The sequence below is a fragment of the Oryx dammah genome, unplaced genomic scaffold (genome assembly GCF_014754425.2).
Source record: "Oryx dammah isolate SB20612 unplaced genomic scaffold, SCBI_Odam_1.1 HiC_scaffold_15, whole genome shotgun sequence".
NCBI classification, from domain to species: Eukaryota; Metazoa; Chordata; class Mammalia; order Artiodactyla; family Bovidae; genus Oryx; species Oryx dammah.
In genome coordinates, this window is record NW_024070199.1 from 33,604,258 (window position 1) to 33,632,168 (window position 27,911).

The 27,911-nt window shown below is 47.7% G+C and overlaps 1 protein-coding gene and 1 long non-coding RNA gene across 10 annotated transcripts in view; both read right to left on the reverse strand.

Moving 5' to 3' along the window:
* Positions 1 to 27,911, reverse strand: part of NTM (neurotrimin) — a 951,991-nt gene that overhangs the window by 386,957 nt on the left and 537,123 nt on the right. For 4 of the 8 annotated variants that reach the window (XM_040255850.1, XM_040255849.1, XM_040255848.1 and 1 more), the window contains exon 2: positions 25,802 to 25,886. In XM_040255850.1, coding sequence (XP_040111784.1) covers positions 25,802 to 25,886 — 85 coding nt within the window. Of the gene's footprint in view, positions 1 to 25,009; positions 25,773 to 25,801; positions 26,749 to 27,408; positions 27,887 to 27,911 lie in introns of those variants that run through there. The other 4 variants (XM_040255853.1, XM_040255855.1, XM_040255852.1 and 1 more) reach the window with 4 other exon arrangements.
* LOC120874456 lies at positions 17,494 to 18,657 on the reverse strand. Of its 2 annotated transcripts, XR_005723651.1 has the most exons (4): positions 18,563 to 18,657; positions 18,439 to 18,467; positions 17,841 to 18,034; positions 17,494 to 17,579 (listed from the first exon to the last, which is right to left on the reverse strand). It is a non-coding gene; the product is annotated as an uncharacterized LOC120874456 (long non-coding RNA). The 2 variants fall into 2 exon arrangements; XR_005723650.1 differs by lacking the exons at positions 18,439 to 18,467; positions 18,563 to 18,657 and having other exon boundaries at positions 17,841 to 18,051.

The following is a 27,911-nucleotide window of genomic DNA, read 5'->3' on the forward strand; positions in this document are numbered from 1 at the left end:
AGAGCCTTGCCCATCTGACCCCACCCACCTCATCCTGCATTCCTCCCCTCTGTCCACTCAGCTCCAGACACAATGATCTCGTTTCTCTTCCTCCAGCGCATGAAGCCCATCCTCCACGCCTGGAGGGGTCCATTCCCACACCACTGGGTCCCCATTGGATCTCAGCTCAGATGTCACTTCCTCTCAAGAGACTGTCACTAACCCACCAACCCACAGCAGCCGCTCAGGTGGCCTGATCATAGCACTTCCTGGGAGCTCATATATTTGTACAGGTCTGTTTGTTGGTTTCCTCAAGAGAACAGAAGCTCCAACAACATATTATGTCTCCTAGTCACTGCAGAATCCACACCACATGCGTGTAATAAATATTTCAATGAGAAAATGAATGTTTATTCTGCACCAGGTACTGCTAAATACTTTATATGGACTATTTTATTTAATCCTTAGGACACATCCCTACAAGGTAGTTTCTATTAATTACTATTCTTGTGTTACCAGAGAGGTTAAGTAAATTTCCCAGCTGACACCCGAGTCCATTCTCATAACCATTCCTCTATATTCTCTCTATATTAACTATAATATCCTCTGGAGCAGCAGCTCCCCTACTTTGGGGCACCAGGGACTGGTTTCATGGAAGACAATTTTGCTCTGGGCTGTGGGTGGGGGAATGATTTCAAGGTGACTCAAACATATTACATTTATAGTGCAATTTATTTCTATTACTATTACATCAGCTCCACCTCAGATCATCAGGCATTAGATCCCGGAGGTTTGTGGACCCTGCTCTAGGGAATAATGTCCCTCATGGGTCTCCCCAATACTATAAAAAGCCTTCCCCTTCATTGGAAAAATATCAAAGCTAGTCCCTTGGTTTTCATGCGGGGTTTATTTTACGGTGTCCTAACTTCTTTAAGGGCCTCCCAGGTAGCAATAGTGATAAAGAACACGTCTGCCAATGCAGGAAACATAAGAGCTGCAGGTTCCATCCCTGGGTTGGGAAGATGCCCTGGAGGAGGGCATGACAACCTACTCCAGTATTCTTGCCTGGAGAATCCCATAGACAGAGGAGCCTGGTGGGCTACAGTCCATGGGGTCGCAAAGAATCAGACACAACTGAAGTGATTTAACATGCAGGCACGCACACATACAACTTCTTTAAAATCAGTGACTCCATACCCAGCACACATGGAAGCTACAATTGCAGAAGCCTAAGGCAGTTGCCAGGAGCACCAGGAATCAATGGTTGGCGATCAAACCCCTTCCTCCAGGCTTTAGGCATTAGGCCTCGAGCAGCTTGCAGAAGTGTCTGTACTTCTGACCCTCATTTGTAAAATGGGGATGGACACACAGCTGTGAGTGTTAAGTGAGGTACTATGTATGGCAGGTGAACAGAGCAGGACCAGAAAACAGCAAGACTTCACGAACGTTCACTAGAAATTTTATTATTACTAAACACATCTCTACCTACTTAATCACCCAGTCCATCCGCATTCTCACCGAGCTTCATCACCTAGATGACAATAACCCCCATGTACTTACTGCCCATGGCACTTTCCTATTAAGACAGATCCTTCCACTCCCTCTGCTTTTGCTTGGCTGAAGGTTAAGAATCCTGAAGCTGGGCAGCAGAGCATAGGGAAGCGCTAACTATTTAATAAAGATCAGTGATGAGACCTGGGCGAATCCACACACAGTCCGGAACCATTTGTCTTATGCTCTGGAGGAGGAATCTGTATGCATAGCATTAAGTAATCATCGGGCAGCCGGAGCGGAAAACAGCAAGTTCGGTTTCTTGGGCCTAGATAAATAAATGTCTCTTCCTTAGCAAGAGCAAAGCCACTGGGGGAAACCAAAGTATCAGGGACCTGGAATCCTTCCCTAAAACACTGAGGTGTTTGGAAAAGTGCAACCTGGGTTTTTAACCTGGGATGCAGGACAAGCAGGAAAGAGCAAGGCCTGCCCCAATCATCCGAGTACAGTTGAGACAGGCTGGGAGCTGGGATCCTTAGCCGTAATGCATGCACCTGGACACACCTCTTCTCAAGCTACAAAATGCAAAGAAGCTGTATGGGACCAAAAACAACGTGTGCATCCGAGTGCATGCCTGCTCAGTCAGTCAGTCATACCTGACTCTTTGTGACTGTGCACAGTTGGGGCAAATTCTGTACCCAAAAGATACAAAGAGACCAAAAAACCCAACTGCCACTTTTGAGTAGCCTGAAGCAAAAACAGAGTGTCGGGAGGAAAAGCAGGGCACTGCCCATGCCCTGCACTCAATACCACCAGAGGAGTGGGAAGACCACCTAGGCCACCCCTTCAGCCCGACCGACTCCTGGACCCACCCCTACCCTCATCCCATATGTGGAACAAGCCCACCTCACGGCAGGGAGCAGGCAGGGAACCTGCTGTTTGTTCTCGCTCCCCTCTGCTGTAGCAGACGCCCCAGTAAAGCCTAGCCTGAATTTCCTGTCTGGCCTCTGGTCAATTCCTATTAATTGGGCCAGGTCAAGAACCCTGGTCCATAAGGCAACCGGAAGTGCTGAGCCTGCAGGAAGCTGTGGGCCAACAGGATCGGAGCTGCGTGGGAGACAGGGACACGGGGACACGAGCTTGCAGGCCTCCCCAAGCCCCCCGACAGTCAGTCCAAGGCCGGGGAGCCAACTGGCAGTGGCCGCTGAAGTCACAGAGAAACAGCGCAGCCCTGCCAGCTCTCGGTGACAAAAGAAGTGTTTATAGCAGGCGCGCTGACAGCTGTCCGAGTGCCACATTTATTTACAAAATGTTAGTTAAATTACTGACAGTTGGCGCCGTGGAGGAGAAGCTGAGAGGAAAGCTGACATTTCTTGATCTGGCGGGTGCTCACAGCTCGGGTTCTGCTCCCCTATCCACTTATTAATGCCTTTATCTGCTGGTTGGTTTATCTATTTACAACTCCTGCCTTATTCCCCTGCCATTGCTTTCAAGAGGCTGTAAGGCGTCCCAGCAGTTAAACTGCCCCATGCAAAGTGGTTCCAAAGGCCCCTGGGCTAAATGCTGCCCTGAGGATGGACTGGACTATCCCTGGCTCTGCACCGGCCCAGACCAGCCTCAGAAGCTTCCAGAAAGCTTCCTGAGGACAGCTGTGCATCTCCAGCCAGTTCTCTGCAGCGCCCACCCACCGATGAGATGTGTACGCTTATGAAGTCATGAACAATCCCATCATCAGCACCATCTCATTACTCCTCATGTGCTGATCAGAGACAGGTTTCCCATGATGAAGCCGGACAAAGCTCTTCCATTCTTTATTCTTTCTGGCAGCAGCAATTAAGACAGGACGAAGAGCGTGGCTGACAAGTGAGTATCAGCACTGTGGCTGTAGAGAATGTTAGACCCTGGGATATATTTCTGACACATATGCACAACAGCCTTTCCGCAAAGGCGGAAAAAAGTATGCACTGCCTTAAATGGTGTCTTTCACTGTTACCCTAATGCGTTTCTTCTGATGTCGAAATAATGTGTTTTCTTTGACCATTTAAAATATACAGGTATGTGAAGAGTAACCCCATACATAGGCCTTGTCTGACATTGCACTTGAAATCGTGGCTTTCACCCCTTCCCTAGCTCCCCACACTCCATCTTCTCCACAGCCCGCAGCACCAGCTAATATTGATAGAATCCAGATTTTGGATGGAGAGTAGGTCCCCTACATACAAAACCTGCAAGTTGCAAACTTTCAAAGACATGAACATGCATTCCATCACTGTCAGATGTGGGTGAAGCTGCAGCCTGCCCACCATCTCCTATTGCTTATGATCCTTCAGCTCTACTATCTCCCATCTCCTCCGCTTCTCCAGTCAGTCACTCTTGTCTGTTCACTGGGGGCCAGCCCCTGTGTGCCTGCTGTTATATGTACTAGTGTCTTTTACAAGGTACTGTAAGATTTTAAATGCTTTATTTCTGTCTTTGCTTTTTTATGTATTATTTGTGCAAAAAGTATTATAAACCTATTAGAGTGCAGGACTAAACAGTCGATTGTGTTAGTTGGGTACCTAGGCTAACTATGCTGGACTTAACAACAAATTGGTCTTAACAAATGCCCTCTCAGAGTGGAACTTGTTTGTATGTAGACCACTTACTGGATCTTGTTTTTATTTGTCTCCTTCTCCCAGAAGAAAGCTCCATGAGGGCAGGGATTGTCTTGTTAACTAGCAGATTCCACAGTGGCTAGAATTCTGCCTGGCACATGGCTGGCAGACAATCAATATCTGCTGAGTAAAATCAAAGGTGACCTGGCCACACACAGAATCCTCTGCTTAGTCTGTGTCTGGGAAGACCCCAGACCCTGACTCAGATGTGAAATGGGCCAGGTCATGGCTGTGGGGAACAGACCAACCAGCCCAGAAAGCCCAGATGCCCTCCAGGAGAGGGCCAGCTTCAGTGACCTGCTGCTGCTGCTCCAGGCACAGTAGTGCTCTGGCCTTACAGCCCAGCCACCGCAGCCCCCTCCAGCCTCATCCCTGACGTCCCAAGTCCCCTTCTGTGCCCCACAATGTGCCCCTCCCACAACCCACACCATCGCTGGCTCCCAGACCAGCGGTGGGGTCCTTCTCCAACTCTTCCCATGCCCTGATTCTGGTGAGGCTGGAGGCTTGTCGAGGCACCATGCCCTATATATCCTGGTAGACCACACGGGGCCCACCAAAACCACACACACAATATAGTATGTGTGCAAAAAGCCCTAAGACCCAGATGGAGCATCATGGGCTCAAAGGGTAGGCTGTTTTTACTTTTCTTCGATTTTACAACATCAGCCTTTTTCCAATTTTGGAAAACCAAAATTTAATTTGTTTTAATTTAATAAATACAGAAAACACAAGAAGAAAATCAAAGTCACTTATAATTTCCCGACCCTGAAGCTGTATGAGCATCATCATGCTGGTAGAAAGGCCTTCCGCTGCTTATTATTTTTTGCAGGCATTTGTGTGCACACACTCACATTCCAGGGCTTTGAACCATTTTTGATTGATGAATTATAGACCAGTTAATTATCTGAAATGACTTAGAGGTCTGCCTTTATGCACACTCAGATGATATTAATTTAATTATTAAAAAATACCCGATGTTAAATGAAAAACACTTGCAGGATAATAAATAAAATTTATTTTTACATAAAGAAAAAAAACAAAACTGTATCCAAAACAATATACTGTTTAAGGATATTTCTAGATTTGGTAAAACTTCTTTAAAAAAAGGAATGAAATGATCTAAAAGTTCAGGGCTGTAGTCAGCTCCTCAGAGACAAGGTATAAAATAGTGGGAACATAGGAGGTTTCACAGCTTTTAAAAGAATAAGGGGAGGGCACATAAGCGAACAACTGGTTATGTTTTTTAAACACAGACATGATACATGTACTTGACATATAAAATGTTTCATAATAAAAAGGAAAATAATCCATGTTTGGCTCGCAGGATTCATAAAATTTCCTGCTACTCAAGTAAACATTTCATCAAACCATTACTGAGGGCCTGTCATAAGCCAAGCCCATTGTGAGGGGCCCTGAAGATCTAGCTGACCTCAAAATGAATACAGAGGAAGGAGGACCAATCTCAGGCCAAGGAGTGACATGCATCCTTTATCCCACCCACCTGCTTGGTCCGTGACCCACCCTCACTTTCTGTGCTGTGCTTCGTCGCTCACTCATGTCCGACTCTTTGCGATCCCCTGGACTGTAGCCCACCAGGCTCCTCTCTGTCCATGGGATTCTCCAGGCAAGAATACTGGAGTGGGTAGCCTATCCCTTCTCCGGGGATGTTTCTGATCCCGACTTTCAAGTAGAAAAGAACTTAGAGGGACTTCCCTGTCAGTCCAGTGGTAAAGACTCTGAGTTGCCAATGCAAGGGGCACAGGTTCAATCCCTGGTCAGAGAACCATGGCCAATAAAATATACTTTTTAATTATATCATATAATCTACCATTTAAAACAAGTAATAGAAAATAACAAATTATGAAATTAATAGAAATTATAGAATTAATGATACTTTCTACGTGGTGCTAGTAGTAAAGAATCTGCCTGCCAATACAGGAGATTTATGAGACTTGAGTTTGATCCCTGGGTCAGGAAGATTCCCCTGGGGAGGGCACGGCAATCCACTCCAGTATTCTTGCCTGGAGTATCCTATGGACAGATGGGCCTGGTGGGCTTCAGAGTTGCAAAGAGTCAGCCACGACTGAAGTGACTTAGCACTCATAGAATTAATGGAATAGTTAAAAATATATTTCTGATAGTAACTATATGTAAAAAGACAAAAACAAGAGTATGTTTAATTAATATTTTATCGGCAACTCAGCAGCATTATTGTGAAATACAGACCAAAAGCACCATCAGTACAGACTGTAAAGCAACAACCCAGCATCAGCCAAGGTAATAATTACAAAGCAAATGAACAATAATTACTTATTTTTTTAAATTAGTGAAAAAAAGTTTCAATTAAAATAAATAATAAAATAAGAATAGCAGATTTATGGCCTTTCTGCTAAAGCATTTATCACAAATCATTCTTCCAGGACATTTCATCAACCTCAACCATCATAAGACCGTGAGCAACAGGGGCCTGGTGAGACAGCCAAGGCTTTGATCATAAATGAGAATGAAAATCTAGTGATGGCACACTGCTTATTCACCCAAGAAACCAGTGGCCTTGAACTTGGGGGAATTTCTTGATCCATCAAGGACATCCTCACAATGTAACAGCTGGAAGTGGCTTCTTACTTTGTGAATCATTGTGAGTCTAACCAAAAACAGAGATGCAGGAAAAGAGCTGATATGACAAGGGGCTCAGGTGATTCAGGGGCTGGGGAGCTCACTAAGCCTGGTGTGGGCTCTGGCCAGTCCCTGACGCAGGATGCAGGTCATATACGGGCTTGGCCTTACAGTTGAACAAGGGTGGGACATGAAAATCATCATAAAATAAAGTTAGAAAAATGTATCAATATGCAGTAACCAAAATGATCAAACTGCTCCGGTGGTTTCCAAAACACTAATGCCAAACTGGGAAGTGGTCGCTGTGGACCTGAGATGACGGTGGCTAGATCTCGGCTCCGCCCTCCTCTCCTCTGCCTGCTGGATCCAAGGATGCCCCCACCTGTGCACCTGGGTATGGTCTGTGTTTCTGTCGGGAACACCCTCCCCACCTCTACATACACACACTCCCTTCACTAGGTCAGTTCTCACTCAAAGGTCCTGTCTCAGAAAAATCTCCAACCAGTGTGTCTCCAATTAGCACCTACTCTCCACTTTCCTGGTGTTATTTAAGCCCCATTGCACAGATAAGAAACATAAAGACTCCAAGAGGTTTAACAGTTTCCCAGATCAAGCTGAGTTCCAGCTCAAAGCTACCCAACTCTGAGTCTGTCCTCTTTTTCCCATTTGTAATTTTCATTTTGCTTTCCATTTAGTTTCCCCATTTTTGCCCAACTTTCTTTTTCGCTCATTTTCAATGTTTTTTATTGAAGTATAGTTGATTTACAAAAACCTCTATGGATTCCATCTTTTTTCCACTACAGAACACATTCTCAATGAGCATGTTTTATGCAGACAGACAAGAATTGAGAAGCCTCTATGTTTAGGCTCTGCATTTATGTATTATACCTAACCAGGCTATAAAGAAAATCCACAGGGCAGGCATCTGACTATCAGAAGCTGACCTGTGTCGACCCATCTCCTTTAAGTCCTATAATTTCATGTCTCTGTTATAGCTTCAAACAGTCAGCCCTTCTCGGGGTCAAATTGCACACTATCAAGGGGCCCACCTTTCGTAATGCTTTCTTTTTTGTTAGTCAGGAAAACCTGAATAGGCTGTGAATAGGATTTTGCTGTGAATAGGATTTTGAAGGTCTGTTGAAAATGTAGGCTTGAAGGGACAGTATCAACAGAGTGAGCCTCAGCCAGTGCATTTGGTCCAACTGGACAGACGGGCACCGGCTCTAACATATCTTAGGTGAAAACAGAAGGCAGTAGAGAAATCATCTGTTTTGGGTACAAATTCAAAACATTATATATCTAAACCTCTCATCTAGGCTAATTCTCCAAGTCTTCCAACCAGTACTCTCGAAGGTCAGGCCTGTCTGCCCTACAGACTAGGGGGCGTCTGGGGAGGGGGCAGGACCTGGCCTCTGATGACTCCTGCCACCTGGTTGGAGCCAGTCCAGCAGCCCCGGGGGCTCCTTACAGCCAGGCAACAGTTATTTTCCATATAAACGGTACAAGCTAAGCAACTATTTTTTCAATATCAAGATCACCCTAAGGGCATGGAAATGTCAAACTAGATGGTTAATAAAGTTGGTGCAAAATGCTCCAGAGGTCCGATGTTAAATTCTCAGGCACACACGGAGGTGATCCAAGGAGAGAAGAGATGTAAAGACCTTACCTTCTTAGCATACTCAGTGTGTAGGCTTGATTACCGAACAGAGATATGAAATATGTGCTAAATAATTCTTCTCAACAGCTCATTAGGCCTAATCCATCTCTGATTTCTACAAGTCCATTAATTCCAAATATGTGTCTGCTATACATACACACATTTGCACACGGTCGTAAAATGCCGGCTTAATTTCATGATGTAATATCCTGGAAATGGCAACAGGTAAGAAGTCAGATCAGATATTGGGCAGATTTTAAATGTTTATACTTTTCGTATGTGATAAATGAAGATGACAAAGAATAATGAACCCAAGAAAGATGACATTCCAGTTAAAAAAACACGAGACTCACACGACTAGACATGTGTGAGGTGGGATCCAGACAGAAAGTACCAGCTGCTACACAACCACGATGCTGTGAGAGGCTGGACAGTCTCCACCAGGAAACTTCACATGGGAAGTAACATCAACACAGGTGCTGGATTTGTTCAGGTGGGATTTTTATTTATTTTCTCATCTCCTAAAGCTGAAAATGCTTTCATCATGTGCTTCTTCATTCTGATGTTATTCTATTTCCCAAACATACTCAACATCCTAAATCCGCCTTTTCTCATGCCTTCAGTTTTGAGACTGCCTCCTTCTCACCCTGCTCTTCTTATACTAGATCATGGAACTTGCCGATTCCTCTGCCTAGAATGTGTTTCCTGCTGATCCCCATAGAGCTGTCCCCACTATTAGGCCCTGGACCACCCTGCAAATGCCCCTGCCCCTGCACCCCACCCATATTTAGCTTTTCACCACGCAGCATGTTGTTTGTCTACTGATTTCCGTGTTGACAGCTGGTGCCCGTCTGGTACAGTTGTGCAGGTTGTGCACTGCTCAAAGAGTACCAAGTAGAAGAAGCTGCATTAGTGCAGGTCTGTCTCTCCAAACAGGAGTCCTAGTGAACGTGTCGGGCTGGAAGAAGAGCGCCTATAGCTAAGTGGTCGGTGCAAGTTGCAGGCTGGGAGAAGGTTACTCTCCTTCACTCTGTACAACCTGTAGTTCCTGTTCTCCTGTGGGGAGGGAGGGACTGGGACCTAGAACAATGCCTGGCCCACGAGAGATGCACAGTAAGTGGTGCCCAAGCGACACATGGATACAGTACAGAGTCAGGAAGGTCCTAGTGGCACAGTGGTAAAGAATCTGCCTTCTATGCAGCAGATGCGGGTTCGATCCCTGGGGTGGGCAGACTCCCTGGAAAAGAAAATGGTAATCCACACCAGTATTCTTGCCTGTGAAATCCCATGGGCAGAGGAGCCTGGCAGGGTACTGTCCACGGGGTCGCAAAGAGCTGAACAGCACTTAGTGACTAAACAACAACAGGAAGCTCCTATCCTGGGCCAGCCACTGTTTATCATCCTGAAACAACAATGAAAGCAAAAGGATCCCACCTCTGGACCGCAAAATCCTGGGGTAGAACCACTTCACACCTGCAGTCCCTGCTCGGCCTCTGTTTCTTGCAGACCTGCCCACACAACGCCTTTCTCTCTTCCCTGTCCCTGTCCCCAAAGCCACAGGTGACGGCCCCACCACCCGGCTGCTCTTTTAAAATCTGCCCTCTGACAGCAATTCTCTCCTTCCTCTTCAACATTTTAAGGAACAAGCCTAAAAATCATCCCATCTGTCCCTTTTGTGTGTCAATTAAAACACTGAATGTTAGAATATCTCCAGCATAAAAGGTTACTCTAAATAAGACACCTCCAGCCATTAATGAGCAATTTGTCATCTAAAAGGTATTTCAACTAATTACAGCGTGTCTCGAACCGCAGCCATTACAGACATGTGCTAATTTACTTCAAGGTAGAACTTTTCTTTGTCACTGGTTTTCACAAACTTGTAGAGTAAAGCAGACACATGACTTGGTTCAGAGATGTAAAGACTCAAGCAAAGGGAAATCAAACATGCAGATTCAGTGTGAAAAGGCCATAGTTCCTCCTTTCAGACACAGGCAAAAACCACCAAAAGCCTGGGCAAGAAATTTTAATAAGTGCTTGAGTTTGGATTTAAAAAAATTGATCCGTGTATTTCTATGCTGCTGAAATCAGACAATATGACTTACAACAGTTGTGCTGAATTAGAGAGTAAAGCTAGCTACTGTAACAAATGAACTCCAGAATCACAGAAGCTTATCACAAAGGAAGTATATTTTAGTGCATTTTGCCCTCATGCACTAATCTAACGAGTGAGGTTCTGGGTCAGCTGGAGGGGCAGGGGCTGAAGCCCTCTCTATGAGAACATTCGATCACTTGGCTCATGAACCATCTGCCAAATAGGCCACGGTTCCCAAGGTGCTTTTGGGCACCAACATCCAGATGGTGCAAGGCGAAAGAGTCTGAAGTCTTTCACACGGGAGATTTTTAGGGGCCAATCCAACAACACTTTTGCTCACCTTTGGGTAGAACTCTGTCATCTGGCCACAGCTAAATTCAAAAGAGGCTGGGAAACACAGTCAAGCTTTGTGGCAGAAGGTGGGTAAAAAACTTTATATAAATATATATATATATATATACACATATACATATAGATATAACAGATCTAAATATATATATATATAGTATATATTTATGTGCTGTGCTGTGCTTAGTTGCTCAGCCGTGTCCAACTCTTTGCAACGCTATGGACTGTAGCCCACCAGGTTCCTCTGTCTATGGAATTTCCCAGGCCAGAATACTGGAGTGGGTAGCCATTCCCTTCTCCAGGGGATCTTCCCCACCCAGGGATTGAACCCAGATCTCCCACATTGCAGGCAGATTCTTTGCCATCTGAGCCACCAGGGAAGCAACTACACTCCAATAAAAATTCTTTTTAGAAAAAGATGTAATCAGTCTCTACAACTTAGATATTTGTCAACAGCTAAGAATCTCTTCCTCAGATGTAACAAACCGAATGGAGCAGAATGGATCTGTTCCCACTCCCCACGTGGGAAAGGGGCGGGAGTGGAAACACTGATTTTCTCAGCAGCATCTCATGGTGGGTTGTGACAGAGCTGCGACTAAAACTCAGGTCACCCTAGCCCCAAACCACTGCTCACATTCCCAAGACACTGAAATTTGCCAAGACTCTTCAAAATCCTCCACTACAAAAATGCCCCTGAAACGGTAGGTCTGCACCAACCAACGCCAGCTTGGGCTCCAGCGCCCCAATTCTTGTTCCACGTGCCTCTCGGCAGTGCCCCCAGGGTCACAGGACGCATCAGCACGCTGGGCCCACAGCGGAGACGCTCTGCACTCCATCCTTCCCCAGCTAAACAGCGCTAACACTGAGTGCTAGACACTGCTTGCGATGCCCCATACTTCACTCAGGGGTCAGCATTCCTATGATCAGTTCCCTTAAATGATGACAAAACAGAGGCCCAGGGAGGTGGATCAATGTGCCAAAGGTCACACAGCGGCAAAGTGGGGTAGAACCAGGACTGGGACCCCAGAGAACGGTCTGGCCTCAGACTCTGCACTCCATCCACGTGCTCCACAGCCTCAAGATACAATTCCCCTTTTCAGGAAAGTGTCAGACAAAATAATGGACATTGAACAATGTGTTAACTTTCAGGCTCACAGGCTGCTTTCTGCCTGACTGCCATTTCCTTCCCTCCTCCCCAGCCCAAGTTTATAGGCTTTAAGCTAGAAACTAATCCCGATTTTCAAGTGTTTATTAGATTTTCTATAAAACCTCTTGTGAAGCTGGAATTGTAAAGGTCCTCTTGATTCTGGGTGTGTAGACTTTATGAAGTATGTCACGCTACCCCGCGACTCCGTTTGCAAGGCCTGACCCACCTGCAGTCTAGAAAACAAGGCTGAGTCCCATACACCCCACCTCTGAGCTCTGTGTAAAAACCCCAAACCTAGGCCAAGAAAGAGTCACTCCTGAGTCACCTTTTTCCAATAAAGGATAAATACGTCTCACTATTAGCAGCTTACTATGATTCCTAATAAAGTTCTCATTCACTCGAAAAATACTCCTTGATCTATGCCATCTTCCAGGCGGTAATTTAGCCACTATAAATGAGAGTAATAAAACCAATGGCCTTGGGGATCTCACATTTTAGTGGAAGAGGCAATAAATAACTATCAGATAAATAAATAACAGAATTTCCTAAGTGTTTAGGGCTATAGAGAAAGTTAAAGTTAGGTGGGGGGATGGAGTGATGTGAGGGTATAACTATTTCATATGGCATGGTCTGGAAGGTCCTCTCTGAGAATGGAAGACTGGAGCAGACACGTGAGTGCCATGAAGTAGCCACCCTAGTGGGTCCTGGGAGAGGAAAGAACGTGTCCTCAGCAAGAATGGACATGCTGGGTTCAAGGAACAACAAGGAAGGTTGGTGAGCAGGGCAGGGAGGACAGCGGATTATCGGCGCACACCAGGTAACACTGTCTTTTACACGCATTTCACTCTCAATATAACCAGAAGCCACTATAGGACTTAAACAGAGGGACGAGATTCCATTCATGTTCTGAAATGATAACTGGACCTACTAGGTGAGAATGGACTCTGGGAGAACAGACATAGAGGCAGGAAGACCAGATGAGATGCCCCTGGAATGGTCCTGGAGAGAGCTGAGAGTGGCTTTCGCTAGGGCGGCCATGTTCCAGATGGCGAAAGTGATCTAGCTCAGGATGTGTCTTAAAGACACAGGATTTACTGATGGACTAGATATCACACAGGAGAAAAAGAAAAAACATCATATCTCTTAGGTGTTGGGACAGAGCAGCTGAATGAAGGGTGGTGTCTGTGCCCAAGACGGGGCAGACTGAAGGAAGATCAGGTCATTGTTGGCTGGCAACGAGTCACAGGGGGCTGGTATCGAAAACAGCACTTGGGGCAGGCTTTGAAACATCTGAGTCATGAAAGCTGATGCATGGATTAACACTAGGATGGACAGCCTGGAGCTCCAGACTGAGGAAGGCTGCTCAGGACAGAGAGCAGACACGGCAGCAAGAAGCAGGCTGAGAGTGCATAGCATGTGCTGAGTGTTACAGTATTCTGAGAGATGGGGAAGAAATAGCCATAAGCCAGGACCAACAGCAAGGAGAACATCTCTTCACATCTCAGACCTCATGGAAGCAAGGACATGGGGGAAAAATAACCACCACTGATCTGACTCTGAAAAGTCTTAGTCACTCAGTCGTGTTTGACTCTTTGCGACCCTGCCGACCATAGCCTGCCAGGCTCCCCTGTCCATGGATTTCCTAGGCAAGAATACTGGACTGGGGTGCCATTATCTTCTCCAGAGGATCTTCCTGACCCAGGGATCAAACCGGGGTCTCCTGTATTAAAGGCAGATTCTTTACCATCTGAGCCACCAGGGAAGCCTGTGAGCTGACTCAAGGAGTGGAAATCAGACAGGAAGAGGCAAGTTTCAGATGAAGCAAAAGCTGGGGGAAGGTTCAGAGAAGAGACTGCGGATGTGAGGATATCCCTGATGACAGATCATAAAGACCAGAGGATGATAAAAAGGTTCGGGAGATTAGAAAGAGGTTTGCAACCAGGTCAGATTATTGGATGGACAGAACCATATGGTGATTAGAATCTAAAAAATGATACACAGTCTGGGACAACTCTGACTTCTGAGGTGGCTAAGATCACTGAGAAGTAAGATGCAGTAGGTTTTGTCCCAATGGTCCATTAAGAAAAAGGAGTAATCAGTTCTAACTGCATCACTACCCTGGGTCAGCCTCCTAGATGTGTGTGACGGAGGCTAGGACCTGATAACCGGGAGAGGAACAGTCATACCATGAGCATCATACGTGATGATTTATTTAAGACATCTCTCTATAACACCCAAGTGTATCAGTTTCTGGGGCTGTTATAACAGTGCATTATAACCTGCATAGCCTGAAACAACAGAAAAATACAACTCACAGTTCAGGAGGCCAGAATTCTGAAATCAAGGTGCTGCAGACACGCTCCCTATGAAACCTATAGGACAGAATTCCTCCCTGCCCCTTCTGAGCTCCGCGGCTTCCAGGCAACCTCTGGCCTTCCTTGGCTTGCAGCCCCATTGCTCCAATTTGTCTTCATCATCACATAGTTAGCTCCCTGTGTGTCTACCATGTCTCCACAGGTCACCTTCCCATCAGGACACCAGTTGCACTGCACTGGGGTCCCACTGGACTCCAGTGCGAACTCTTCTTTATAACTACTTCCAAAGCAGGTCACATTCTGAAGTTCCGGATGTGAGGACTTCAGTATAATTTTTGACTGGGAGGGAGTGATGCAATGCAATTCATGACACCAAAGTGCTCTTTTTTTCCAGTTTTCATGTATGATGGCTGAATCCAATTAAAAATATTTTGCATATATTCTCTTTCTTACTTTGTTCCTCGTGGGTTCTGACCAGTTAGAATTGTTTTGGATTGAGCTTTCCTGATAAGTAAATTTGTCCAAAGATGATTATTCTGAGGGCAAGAGCACTTTTCCACTCATCCACTACATTACAGCCTGTTTGAAAGCCAGAGAAGATCAAGAAATTATTTCACACAAACATATCTCACTTTCCTCTGTGGGGCCAACAAAGCTTTATCTGAAGGTTGATGTCAGTTTTGTCATTTTCCATCAGTCTCATGGTTGCTGCTGCTTTCATTAAAAATTCTATTATTTTTAAAAATCCATCAGCAAGATGGTAAGATTAATTCATATGTACATAGTACAAGACAAATCTAACCTCTCTAAAGCTTTCTAAGCCAAAACATCTCACACTGACAAAGCAGCAAGTTGGCCAAATACACCCAAATCAACCCAAATAACTCAACCACATGAATCAGTGAGATTTGGGAGAAACAGATCATGAACAACTCAGACTGCTATCTATAATTTAAACTACTTTGAGCCCTGTGGCACAGAGTTGCAGCGAAAAGGATGGTTTCTGTGGTTCCTTTAGTTCTAACATCAATTTCTATGGGCTTCCCTGTGGCTCAGGCAATAAAGAATCTGCCCGCAATGCAGGAGACCCAGGTTCGATCCCTGGGTCGGGAAGATCCCCTAAAGACGTGAACGGCAACCAACTCCAGTGTTCTTGCCTGGAAAATCCCATGGACAGAGGAGCCTAGCAGGCTACAGTCTATGGGGTCGCAAAGAGTCGGACACGACTGAGTGACTCACACTTTCAAGATCAATTTCTCAGCCCAGGCACACCGGTCTTATCCCAGAACTGTACCAAATGCAGAGAGACCCTTTTATATTTTCACCATTGATATGGGGGTCCTGAGATGGCCTCTCAGTGAAGAGGTGAGGATGAGGGGAAATGCAATCTCAGGGCTTCAAAGCTAGAAGAGCTTAATCTCTCTGCCCTACTTGAGTGTCATCCCTACCCTGCTTTGCCAGCTGAGTCCAATGGACCTGCCATGGCAGAATCAGTCTTCCATGGCAAAAAGGTCTACAAATCCTAAATCTGAACATCAAATCCTGACCCCACTATTTGTGCCAGGTAACCTGTGCCAGGTAAGCTGGACAGAAAGGAGATCCAACCAGTCCATCCTAAAGGAAATCAGTCCTGAATATTCACTGGAAGGACTGATGCTGAAGCTGAAACTCCAATACTTTGGCCACCTAATGCGAAGAACTGATTCACTGGAAAAGACCCTGATGCTTGGAAAGGTTGAAGGCAGGAGAAGGGGATTACAGAGGATGAGATGGTTGGATGGCATCACCGACTCAATGGCCATGAGTTTGAGTAAACTCCAGGAGTTGGTAATGGACAGGGAGGCCTGGTGTGCTGCAGTCCATGGGGTTGCAGAGTCAGACACAAAAGAGCAACTGAACTGAACTGGGCTCCAAAGATCCTTTAGCATAATTTTCTTTTTTTTGGTAGGAAATTCATCTTGAGAGCCATGAACTGTCATAACTTGCTATCCAAGAATCTGTGATGAAAACTAAAGACCTTTCTCCCCACTCCATCTCTGATATAAAACAGCTCAAGAAAGTATGTGAACAGAAGATTCCTAGGATCTAAGCAGATGTGTAGGAGAAACATCCAGAGAAGTATGAGCTGGGTGAAGAGGCATTCTTCTACTCATAGATCTTCCAGAAGCCAGTCATAGCTCATCCATCAAAGTGTGGGCAGTGTTTAAGCTGCAACAGGTTTTAATGAAAATTGCTACATGTGTTACTATTATGTATACACATACATTCATATATGTTTACACACACACACACACACACACACACACGGAAAGAGAGCTATAATTCTAGACTAAACTTTGTGTACATTATTTCATTTTAACCCAAAACAACCCTTTGAGGTAGGGAGTGGCTATCTTCCTTATGCAGAAGAATTTGTAAAAACGGCCCAAGATGACACAGAGAAAGTCAGAGTTAGCGGAATCCTGTCTCCCAGGCCATTTTCTCTCTGGCACACCACTACTGCAGGAATACCAATTAGAAAGATCTTGTCTTGTGAAGAGCTTTGTTTCCTTCAATTGCACTCCCCGGAAACACTCCTCCTGTTTCCTCCCTGCCTTTGGTTTCCACCTGTGATTTGAAATTGCATCTTAACCCAACTAATTCTTCCTTTCCTAAAAATACTATCACTTGACCGTTTAAAAGATGTCAATGGCATTATTTATTTATTATAGCAGGACTCCATCAATCTGCTCCTGAAGAAGCAAAATAATCTCAAAGAATGCAAAAATAACGTTACATTTTACCCTTTAGTGGAGACTCTGAACTTAAAGAAATATGATGTTCATATTACTTAAAATGTTTTCAAGTTTCCCCAGGAGAGATGCCAATGGCCCTATTTCTAGTACAACAAAGAAGGGCATTAATAGGTTGAGCTATTACCTATTCACCTCCCAATGCCTGGGCATCCAGATAGACTGGCTTGTGGAGTCCTCACAGGCTCGTGTTTCCATTGAAATGTGTTCAATGTGAACTCTCTGTGAGAGAGCCCAAGACTGCTGATACCTGAAGCAAAAGGCTGGTGGAAGAACCTGGAATAAAATCCTTACTCTGAACAATCTATGGAGATTCTATGATTCTCTGATGAGAAGGGACCTCTAGAGGCCAGCTGGGTCATTCCTTATGCCTCCAGGTCACACCAAACGTTACACAATCCCATGATGCCACAGACCACCCGAAACCTTACACACTCCATCATGCCACAGACCAAACCTTACACACTCCATCATGCCACAGACCACACCTTACACACTCCATCATGCCACAGGCCACACCAAGCCTTACACACTCCATTATGCCACAGACCACACTCTTACGCACTCCATCATGCCACAGACCACACTCTTACACACTCCATCATGCCACAGACCACACTCTTACACACTCCATCATGCCACAGACCACCCCAAACCTTACACACTCCATCATGCCACAGACAAAACCTTACACACTCCATCATGCCACAGACCACACCAAGCCTTACACACTCCATCATGCCACAGACCAAACCTTACACACTCCATCATGCCACAGACCACACCAAGCCTTACACACTCCATTATGCCACAGACCACACCAAGCCTTACACACTCCATCATGCCACAGACCACCCCAAACCTTATACACTCCATCATGCCACAGACCACACCAAGCCTTACACACTCCCATCATGCCACAGACCACCCCAAACCTTACACACTCCACCATGCCACAGACAAAACCTTACACACTCCATCATGCCACAGACCACACCAAGCCTTACACACTCCATCATGCCACAGACCAAACCTTACACACTCTATCATGCCACAGACCACACCAAGCCTTACATACTCCATTATGCCACAGACCACACCCTTACACACTCCATCATGCCACAGACCACACTCTTACACACTCCATCATGCCACAGACCACCCCAAACCTTACACACTCCATCATGCCACAGACCACGCCAAGCCTTACACACTCCATCATGCCACAGACCACCCTAAACCTTACACACTCCATCATGCCACAGACCAAACCTTACACACTCCATCATGCTACAGACCAAACCCTTACACACTCCATCATGTCATAGACTACCCCAAACCTTACACACTCCATCATGCCACAGACCACACCAAGCCTTACACACTCCATCATGCCACAGACCACACTCTTACACACTCCGTCATGCCACAGACCACACTCTTACGCACTCCATCATGCCACAGACCAAACCTTACACACTCCATCATGCCACAGACCACCCCAAACCTTACACACTCCATCATGCCACAGACCACACCCTTACACACTCCATCATGCCACAGACACCAAACCTCACACACTCCATCATGCCACAGACCAAACCTTACACACTCCATCATGCCACAGACCAAACCTTACACACTCCATCATGCCACAGACCAAATCTTACACACTCCATCATGCCACAGACCAAATCTTACACACTCCATCATGCCACAGACCACCCCAAACTGTACACGCCCCCCATACCCAATTCCTAAAACACTTTCAGAAAGGGAGTTCTTGTGCCCAGGACAAAAGAACAAAAATGCACTTGGTTTCTGGGAAGAGACGAAACTGATGACGAAGAAAAGCAACAGAATGGGGAAAGTCCTTTGTTACAAAAAGAGCAGGCGCCTAGAAAACAGACAAAACCTGTCCAAGCCCAGACACTGTCTGCACCTGACCATGGGGAAACGGCTGGGAAACGGCTCTCTCTGCCTTCCAGTCCTTTGCTTTTCCGACGTGTAAAACTGGAATAATAACTGGCTCTGCCTCGTGGAGCAGCTCCGAGTGTTCAGAACGTCTCTGCTGGTAGGGTGCTCAGCGCCTGCCTGACACATTGTCCCACACAGTCGCAGGCAGAGCTGATACAGGCTAAGAATGCTGACTTCAGTGGCCGAGAGGAGAAGCAGTTGGGACAGAGCTTGGTAGTAAAGGCTGGCCAGGTCCGTCGGAGGCATCCCAGGTGGCGTGAGGCCTGTGCACTTAGAAGTGCAAGATGTCCTTGTCTCAGGCACACAGGTAAGCAAGGGCTCACAGTGTGTGATGCAGTGTGGGCTGGGGGTCAGCTCCTCCTCACTCTGCAGGAAGCTGTCCTTGTGTGAGCTGATGGTCACATCTCACTATCTGGAAAACTAGATGGCTGAACCCCCTGGTCTCTGCCATTCTTTTCTCAAAAGAAAACAGAAGCATTTCTGCAAACCACCTAATCTTATAGGTAAGGAGTCCCCGAGAACCAGGCTATCGCTCTGCACCTTCTTCGGGTTTTCCTATAAACCCACATGCCCTTTTCCTTCCGTCCAGCATTTGGCTGCGTTTTCAGCTTTCCCATTTTAGTTTTTGGCTCCTTAACAGGCTGAGTGTGCTTCCAAGAGCCTCCCTCCACAGTCCCATCTGTCCAGGCTCTTCAGAGCCTTGGTCCCCCGGCAGGAGGCCTGGCAAAGTGAGTGCACAGAGGTCCATCCTGGGAGAGGCCAGGGCAGCACCCGCTTCCCAAGTGGCATTGCTATTCTGCAGGAGTTAACTCAGAAGCAACGAATCAATAGTTACACGACCAGACACCCACTGACAGCAGCCTCCAAACAGACAGAAAGAAAGATGGGCAGAGAGGTGCCTTTCTGTGCCCCTCTTTATCTTGAAAATATTCATTTCCCTGAGATCTATCTGGGGCTGAGTACGTTCTCAGAGAGTAGCAGCTCTTCAAAAGCTTAAGGACTGGGCAGGAAAGTGACCTGGCAGAAAGATAGCATGTGTCATGGGCGCGGTTATGAAATAGCAGACAATTGACACAGACCATTTGTGATCTGGACAGAAGGACACCAGTTCAATGACTTCTGTGTAGCTGTGCCCTCCTCAAGAGCACCCTCATGCCCAACACAGCACGACCCAGACAGAAATGACACTGAGCCAGGAACACACCCAGGCCAAGGACAACACTGAGCAACTGAGGACAGAGGGCAGAGAGGGCAAGGAGGAGATGGTGATCTCAGACCCGCATGTCTTCCACCACTCATGCAAGCGTTACATCCTGAGCACCTAGCATCTCCCAGATGCTGCACAGGATAAGACAGGAAAAGACAGAGAAGACACCGAACCCCAAGGAAGTTACAACCCAGTTGGGGAAGACAAACCCACGAGCACATAACCAGACACACGAATGGAAAAACTGCTCTGAAAATAATCTAGGATGACATGCCAGCCCAAGCCTGGTGGAAGTGCTAGGGAATCACTTTCATCTGGGTGTCAGGCTAGAGGGAGGGGATTCCATCTGAGCTGAGGCCAAAATGATGAAGAGCCACCGCCGTGGGAAGAGCTGAAAGAGGGGCACCACCACAAAGGGAGCCACATGTGGGAAGGCTCTCTAGCAAGAGTAATCTTTCTGTGTTCAAGAAACAGAAAGAAGATCAGGGTATCCACAGCACAGCGAGGGAAGGAAGCCAGGCTTTATTAGCAAAAACCCTGGTCCAAGTCATGCACTAGGAACTAGGGACAGAAAGCTGAAGGCGGCATAATTCTGGCTTCAAGAGGCCACGCAGTAGCTGGAGAGACTAACAGAGGACCCACCAGCTTTCAGAATGAAATGTTAAAGGCTTTCCAAACCTGAGTAACACGCTGCAGCCTCCTGCAGCGGAAGAGGCCCCGCGGGGTTCCTCAAGTACGGAAACCACATTGTTCTCTGCTATCCCCTGGAACTGCTATATGAAACCCCACTTCCGTCTTATACATTTCTCAGACTTTTTATTCTTAACTCTTTTTTTTTTTTTTAATAAAACATCCCGCAGTGGCAAAGCCTCGAGTCTAGGGACAGGACAGAAAGTATAGTTCAGCTCTGATACCCACTTACCAGATCTCACCCAAGGAGACAACTGACTTCACCAGTTGCCTCGTTTGGGGAATCTATGAAAATGTGACACGCATTCATCAACGTTGTCAAATGACATGGTGACATTTAGTGATAGTCTAATTAATGAGAGCCACACAGCTGATATCTCAGGCTCCCCTGATCCCATCAGAGCAGCACAGTCATGTCCACTGGGAGGAGGATACTGTTCTCTGACCACATGCAGACCACCCACCCACCCATTAATGTACACAACGTCCTCCACGGTTGATGACCTGTTCGACCTCTGCGGCAACAGCCCGGCCTTGTGAGTTGGACCCAAGGTCCTGGGTGAGAAACCTCAGCCTCAAGCCTTTCCAGACCCAACATCCAGCTCACGCCCTTCAAGTAAGAACCATTCCACACATCTTGGTTGGACCAAGGTTGTATGGAGACTGAGTGATGTTTTGTTTTGTTTTGTTTTTAGTCATCTCATCTGTTCAGTAGACATCTGAGGGCACATGGCGCTCCAGGCACAACAAACAGGATCCCTGCTTCCAAGAGCTCGCTGCTCCCCAGCCACAAGGAGAGGGAAAAAGGGAGGTGAACGACACTGCAAGACAGGGCAAGAGAGAAAACGAGTGGGGAGACACCAAGCACTAGAGAAGAGTCATCAGGAGCGCATAGGACGCGCTGGGGAAAGCTTGTCGTGCAAAGTCACGACTCGGCTTTCCAGCTGGGCCACTCGCTAACGAGTGATCTTAGGTAAATTCCCCTCTCTGTGTCTCAGCGTCCTCATCTATAAAATGGAGATGCCTGCGTGTGTGCTCAAGTCATTTCAATCATGTCTGACTCTTTGTGGCCCCATGGACTGTAGCCGACCAGGCTCCTCTGTCCATGGAATTCTCCAGGCAAGAATACTGGAGTGGGTGGCCTTGCCCACCTCCAGGAGATCTTCCTGACTCAGGAATCAAACACACCTCTCTTAGGTCTCCTGTATTAGCGGATTCTTTAAAACTAGCACTACCACCTAGGAAGCCCAAAATGGAGACTTTGGGTTTGCAATTTGAGATGTAATAGATCATTGCATCTATTTCAGAGAGTTGATGTGAGGATTCATTGTGAATAACTGACCAGTAACTGATAGTACTATGCATTTATTTTGGAGAAGGAAATGGCAACCCACTCCAGTATTCTTGCCTGGAGAATCCCACAGACAGAAGAGCCTGGCAGGCTATGGTTTGGAGAGCTGGACATGACTGAAGCGACTTAGCATGCACACATGCCTGCATCTATTTAACATTATTACTACTGCCACATAATCTGGCTTCCAAATCTTCTAGCTGTGCACCCTTAATCAAATGATATAAACTCTTCAAGCCTCAGTTTTAGCATCTGTAAAATGGGGATGATCATGGCACCTACAATCAGAGGGGTGGCATTAGGGTTAAATGTTTATGTTATGAGTTTGGTGATAGGTGAGACAGTGTATAAAACACTTAGAATACTCCTTAGGACATAGTGAGCACCCAAGAAATTTAGGTTCATATTACAATTATTATTGCACAGTCTATTGTATGAAACCTCACTCTTTTGTAAAAATATGCATACAGACTATTGGCAGGAGGGCAGAAGGAGCGGGAGACTGCAAATTGTCTGTAATTCTGTTCAGACTGTGGATGCCATACTAGGTGAAAGGGTTCCTGGTTCTTTCACAAGGATCATTAGAGCTAATTGGAGGAAATAAAACCTCCTAAAAAGTTCCCTCACATTAGAATCTGCTGCTGAAGCATGCATTCTTTGGGGACTGCAAAAGATCCTCAAAAAAAAAAAAAAAAAAAACGAAACTGGTGAGAACAAAGCAGAATAAAATGAAATTAGAGCAAAAAGTCCTCTGCTGGTTGAGGAGAAAACTACAAGCGTGAACCTCATGGTCACCCACAGTGACTTGGGGAGGATGGCTCCCCTGGCAGAGCTGGGGTAGCTTGGAGTCATATTGAATCAAGAAATAAGGAAGGGAGGAAAGAAAGAAGGAGGGAAGGGGAGGGAGGACAAAAGAAAGAAGAGACCAACATACACACAAAAAACCCAAAGGGAAATAACCCAGAGCCCTGAACCACTACAGTGTTGCAACCTGGAATCAGGTTATGTGCAAATTTCGTGATTTCTGTGCAAATAAAATACATTCTGAGATTTCCTATTTGCTTCTCTGCACAAAGAATCACAAGAGGCCGAGCCCATATTTGAGTGCATAAGGGCTTCCCTTCCACGGAAGTGCACCCCACCATGGCAGCCCTTCCTCGTCCAGTGAGAGAGGGCCTGCAGAGGACCACACCCGTCCTACAGAGACTCAAGCACCCCCATTTCCCTGCGGCCCAGCTCACATCCCCACTCAGGCCCGCGGCCAATGGGCTAGTGTCAGGCAGATTGCCGCTACTCTAACCCCAGCCCTGGAGGGCTCCCTCCACTGGGAGGGTCTCTCTGCTGCCTGATGGGAAGACAGCCAGCCCCAAGGGCTGCCTAAGTGTCAGGGGGTGCTCCAGAAAGGCCTCTGCACCAGAGCTGGGCTGTGGAAGCCCTACGGTATCCCACTTCTTCCATCTACAACCAGTCAAGACCAGTGAGTCTAAACACACGTCAAAATGCAAACGTGAGAGCAAGAGAGAGACAGAGAGAAAGGCCCAGAGAAAGCCAGCAAGAGGCACAGTAGTGAAGACAAAGAGAGACAAGCCAGCAGGTACACGATCATGCGATTTTTCAAGAAGAGCTGCTCCTACCCAGGCCTGGCCCTGGGCGGAGCATATGCTAGCAGGGTCCTGATTCTCCTGAGCCTGGGGGCTGCCTGCCAAAGACCACACCCCGGCCCACCTATATCCCCTCACTGTTCCTATCCTATGGGAGCTACTGTTTGCAAGACCCCTTGGTCTTGCTTCTTTATCTCCTAATGTCTACAGAGCTGACTACCTTTCACCTTCTTGAAAGTACCATTCCATTCGTGTCTACAGTGTTCTCCGGTACGACTGTCTCCGTCTTATCTCCTGGGGGCTACATCTTGCAGCCAAAGGTTGGGGGACAAAGGCACATGCAGAGGACACTACATGCCATTCACTCTATTGCTTCCGAGGCTTGTTTTTGCGTTTCTTTCTAAACAGTCTGAGATCAGGACACATTTGAAGCCTCCATGAAATCCTTTACAAAGCAGACACACAGCTATTTCGGGTATGAGACAGTCAAATCTTCAACCTTTGCTCAAAATCGTCCCTAACTCAGGGTTCCCTGGAAGAGGTGGATCCCAGAACCAAAGAAAACCTAGCAATCCTTGGGGGCATGGGTGTTAGCTTGCCAGAGACAAAGGAGCATGGGTGCCTACAGGCTTCGACAGGCATTAAATCACACCCCTCCTCCGGCAACATCCTGACAAGTCAGCTCTGTAACCCATGCCCCTTCCTCAACATTTTCTATCCCGTGGGTATTGCCTCATGCATCATCCATAAACCTTAGAAGGACAGTGGCTGAAGGAGTGGCTACCAGCACCAAGGTTGTCTCTCCAAGAATCTTCATGCACAGAGAATGGGAATACTGCCACACTGCCGTGCAGTCAGCTCAGTGGTGGCCCAGTCTGGAAAACTTTATTTAAGCAAGCACATCTTTCTTTCCACGTACCTTCTTAACTTCTACCTCCTGCGGACTCTCATCAAATTCCAGAGCGTAAGATCCCCACTCACAATCACTGATATTCTGTGTGGCCCTCTTGTGTGTGATATGGTTTGTAGACACTAGAAATTGGAGTTAGCATTTCAGGAGGCAGGGTAGAAAGAGAGACAGGCTCATCCTACCTTACACAAAACATAGCCAAGATTCTTCTTCTCTTCCTCCTCCAGCTCCTATCAGCCTGAACCCCAGAAGTCCATCAGGACCCAACTCAAAAATGAAACCCCCTTTCTGTTGGGTAGATGAGCTTTACATACACTGCTGTGGAGGACAGCACCACTGACAGAGCAAGTGCTATTTTCCAAGAAGTCAGACTCATCTCCATGGCTTCGATCTCAGGGCCATCTTCAGATAGAGAAAGTGTGTCCCTCTGGTCACCAGCTCGAGGCACGAAGGTGCCCCAGGAAAGCCCAGACACAGTCAGACTCAGGACAAAACAGCCGCTCGACCAGAGTATGGGAGCTGGCTGGCAACTTCCCATGGCATGGGCAGAGTGATGGCATTCACAGGAAGCCAGACCCGACCTCTGGGACTCATTAACTTCAGAGAAGACTGCTCACGCTGAGCCCCAGCCAGGCCCCCAATCACCACGCCACCAGCTTCAGGCAACAGACAGCGCTCAGGACACTGGCCTCCATATCAGAGACCCCCTGGCCCAGCGCCCCTCCTGCTTACCAAGTCCTGAGCCAAGGAGGCCAGGTTTGGGAAACAACTCATCTCTGGAACCGTTGAACGTTTCCCCATGACCACCACCTTCCCAGGCAGAACACCCAGCTCAGCCATGAAGTGGGCAGCCCAGCGAAGCAGCGAAGCCTCCCTGCAGCAGCTCCACAGTACACACCTGCACCCCTAGCGCTCTCCCCCTACGTCCCCTCCACAAATCACTGTCGATTCAGAGAGGGATGGCGGCTCCCTACCTGAGGGTGGCGCTCTCCCCCTGCCGGACCGTCACGTTGTCCATCGCCTTGGGGAAGGTGGCATCTCCGCTGCGCACGGGCACTCCTGTGGGTACAAGGAACAGCAGCCTGAGAGACACGACCACGAGGCACTTCCAGGGCAGGAAGAGGGACCCACAGACCCCCATCCTCGACAGCCACAACTTCCCAGAACTCCGGCGGCGGCTCTGCACACGCCCCCCAGGCGCGCACAGGAAGTGGGTGGGGTGGGGGAGCGAGCACGGGGACCCAGAGGCGCGGGCTGGAGAAAAAGCGCGCAGACTCCTGCAAGTCGGGTGTTCCTCCCCAAATCGAGCCTCAGCGCTCCAGCCTCGGAGAAGCGGTTTCCACGGAGGACATCCAAAGAGGGCTGCCTCGGTGCTGCTTGGCCGAGAAGGTGGCAGAGAGAGGAGAAGCGCCAGACAGGTGCGAAGGTGCGGGCATACGTCTCAGGAGCCCCTTCCTTGCGTTAACAGTTCAGGCATGGCACTTGGGAGAGGAGTAAGCACTTTGGTACTAGAAGGGGACAGGGGGTGGGTTAGATCCGGCCACCCAGAGATGATCTGAATTTCTCAGTTCCAACAAGGGCAGATCCAATACTTTCTTTGTAAGTTTCAGAAGAAGGATGGCCAGCAGATAACAGTCTGTAACAATAGCAGAGCCTAAAAGTGGAGCACGCAGAAGGCGCAGGGGTGAGCCAGCAGGAGAGAGAGGCTGCGCCGGGCTTCGTGCTATCCGGACGGGGGTTGCTGCGGCAGCCGCCTCGGTCAACTTCCTCCGAGCCCAAATGCGCGCTGCAGCCGCCGCGATGCGGCCGGTCTAGCCTGGGCGGTCTCTGCGGCGGCGGCCCCTCGCTCGCTCGCTCGCTCGCTCGCTCGCTGGGCAAGGCGAGGCGCTGCCGGCCCCGGAGCCGTGCGGACGCCAAGCTCAGCGGCCGCCCCCGGCCTCCGCGCCGCCGGCCTCCCGGGAGCAGCCCCGACGCGCGCGGGCCCCGACCGCCGGGGTTGTCATGGCAGCAGCTCCATCACTGACCGCCGCTCTCCGCGGTGCCGGCGCCGAGCGAGCGGGCGGACCGCGCGCATCCCGGCGGGCGGCGGGCGCGGGGCGCGGGGCGCGGGCGCCCACCTTAACCCCCGCCGCGCCGCGCTGCGGCCGTGCACGAGCCCGGGCGAGGAGTTTAACCATTTCCCTCCTTGAGGAGCTGTCATTTCCAAATTAAGAAGAAAGGCAAAGTTACCACGCGGTCTTAATAAGCCCGAGACATCTTAATAAGGGTCACAAACTAATTAACTAGGAAAGGAAAACCCTGAAGCATGCACGTGTGCACGTTTAAAATTATCAGATTAATTCATTAGCGTTTAGAGTAAATTTAAAGTGTTGGGAGGATGTTTTAGAATAATTCCATTTATTATTCAATAGTCAACGCCCACCCCACCAACACCCCCCGCCCCAGAAAAAAGCTCCTTCAAACATCATTCTAAATAGAGATCTTCCATATATAAAACCAATGCAAATTCACAGAAGCCTCTTAGCGTGCGAATCTGGCAAAACCACATCAAAATGTTGGTCAAGTTCCGACACTGACTTACATTCTCTATTCCTGTTCTGTCGACATGAAAAGATGCTGGCCCTGCGGAGTGCTCATTTCAGATGAATGAGTGTGAGCCCCTGGCATTACTGATACCGAAGATTCCCAAGTGTCCGGGGCTTCACACTCTTGCAGAGCCGGTTTCATCTTAAGAGGTGTGTTTTTCAAATTCTTGAAACTCAGGGGAAGGCTGCACTGGCCTCAGTTCCTGTCACTTCCTCTCTCTGGCTGCTGTGTGCCCACCTTTGTATGTTTCCTCTCACTTCAGCTCTGATGGAATGTGGCTTCTTCCCTCCTGGGCCAGGCTCCTGAGCAAGGGGGGAGGCCCGAGCTGCACACAGCCCACCCCGCATGCTAACACCAACATGGTTCTCTGCTTGGGGACTTCTGTCTGAGCTCCCTGCACTGACCCAGATTCTCCCTGGGGAAAGAGAAGAGGCAGTGTGGCTTTGTTTTTCCCCTGGACTTTCTCCCACATCCAACCAGGAGGCTATTTTTTTAAAA